The sequence below is a fragment of the Aplysia californica genome, unplaced genomic scaffold, assembly GCF_000002075.1.
Source record: "Aplysia californica isolate F4 #8 unplaced genomic scaffold, AplCal3.0 scaffold00176, whole genome shotgun sequence".
NCBI classification, from domain to species: domain Eukaryota; kingdom Metazoa; phylum Mollusca; class Gastropoda; order Aplysiida; family Aplysiidae; genus Aplysia; species Aplysia californica.
In genome coordinates this window covers 1,078,692-1,080,529 of record NW_004797446.1, presented here as the reverse complement: position 1 = coordinate 1,080,529, position 1,838 = coordinate 1,078,692, and the positions used below count along the sequence as shown (strand labels likewise).

General features: G+C 40.8%; 1 protein-coding gene across 1 annotated transcript in view; it reads right to left on the bottom strand.

Annotated features, from left to right (window-relative positions):
- Nucleotides 1-1,535, bottom strand: part of LOC101854169 (suppressor protein SRP40) — a 3,401-nt gene extending 1,866 nt beyond the window's left edge. Inside the window, exon 1 of the mRNA XM_005098251.3 lies at nucleotides 1,355-1,535. Coding sequence (XP_005098308.1) covers nucleotides 1,355-1,454 — 100 coding nt within the window. The 5' untranslated portion in view covers nucleotides 1,455-1,535. The remainder of the gene's footprint in view (nucleotides 1-1,354) is intronic.
- Between the last annotated feature and the right edge of the window lie 303 nt (nucleotides 1,536-1,838).

Genomic DNA, 1,838 nt, shown 5'->3' with positions numbered 1-1,838 from the left:
GGGGGTAAAAGTAAAACACTATAATTTACAATATCTTCTCTTTGGCACTTTTGAGTTCTTGGTAATTATTCCACTCTCTCAAGCCTCTACGTTCGCAACGGGTTCAACCGCTATGTGAGACAATACGCCTGCACTCATATATTCTCTATGTCTAAACTCTATCTTACTAAATACTTTGCACCTATAACATTAATAAATTATGTTCTTTTCACTTACAAAATATTCTACACCTGTACTCATCTTTCCTCCATCTTGCTACATACTTACTTACTTACTTACTACCCATTACGCCATCTGGCGTTTAGGTCAGCAACAAAGGATCTCCAGCTCTGTCTGTTTTGGGCCATCTTAGTCAGCGTTCCCTTGCTACATACCCTACACTTATTCTCATCTATTCTTTTCATTTGCTGCATACATGAACTCTACATCTATACTCATCTACCCTCCATCTTACTACATACATTACACTTATTTTCATCTGTCATTTTCATTTGCTACATACATGAACTCTACATCTATACTCATCTACCCTCCATCTTACTACATACATTACACTTATTTGCTACATACTCTACGCCTTTACTTGTTTACCTTCTTTACTTGCTGCAGAATTATGCTAAGCCTAAACTCCTCTGTCCCTTTCATTTGCCACATACGCTGCGCCTGTACTCATCTATCGTTTTGATAAGCTTAATAAGCTATCCTTCCTTTTAATTTGCCAGACACGTTAAGTCTTTGCCCATCTATCCTTTCCACTTGCTACATACGCTGCACCTTTACTCATCTATCCTGCTCTTTCATATGCTGCTAATGCTAAGTTTATATCCATCTATCATTTACAATTTTCTACAAATACTATGCCCATCCATCTATCCTTTCACTTGCAACATAATATGTTACTCCTATAAGCATCTATTCTTAATCTTGCTACATGTTCTACTTCTGTGCAGGTACTAATCCATCCTTTTTAATTCGCTACGCATCTATCCTTCTACTTTGCTGCACACGCCACGACTATACCCACCCGTTCTTTTCATATTTTCATTTGCTACATATATACATGATATGTGTCATGTCATTTTCATTTGCTACATGATACGCGATTCCTACATCCATCTTTCATTTTTATGTGCTACATACACTAATCCTATACCCATCTATCGTTTTCATCTGCTATACAAAAAAGAAATATGCTACTTCTATACCCATCTATATTTTTCACTTACAACTTACGCCACACCCATAGATCTCTACTCCATTTACATCTGTCCACTTCACTTACATCTTTAGCTAAGCTTACGCTCACCTACTTGGTTTACTCGTAATGTAATACTTTACGTCAGCATGCACTCACCTGGCGTTGGATGTGCTCTGGTCAAGTCCAATGCAGTCGTCATGACAACGAGCGCGACAACCAAGAAGGTTACTGACGTCATGGGCGTCTTGTTTCCCATGATTCCCGAGGGAGTCGAGGCGGGAGCTCCGGGGACTTACACAGCCTGACCCAGGCGGGAACTGGTCACTCCAGGGTGCCTGTCTGACTGGGCAACGGTTCGCCAGAGGGAGGGGGGGGGAGGGAGAGAGAGGAACAAAGAATGAGGAATAGAAAGGGGGAGGGGGAGAAGGAGAGGAGACGGGAGAGGGCGAGAGAGAGAGAATAGAAAGAGAGACGGAGAAGCAGACAGATAGATAAACAGATAGACAGATATACTGGGAGACGGATAAATAGATAGATAGATAGAGAGATAGAGAGATAGATAGATAGAGAGATAGATAGGGAGAAAGATAGATAGATAGATAGATAGATAGAGAGAGAGAGACAGAGAGAGAGAGAGAGA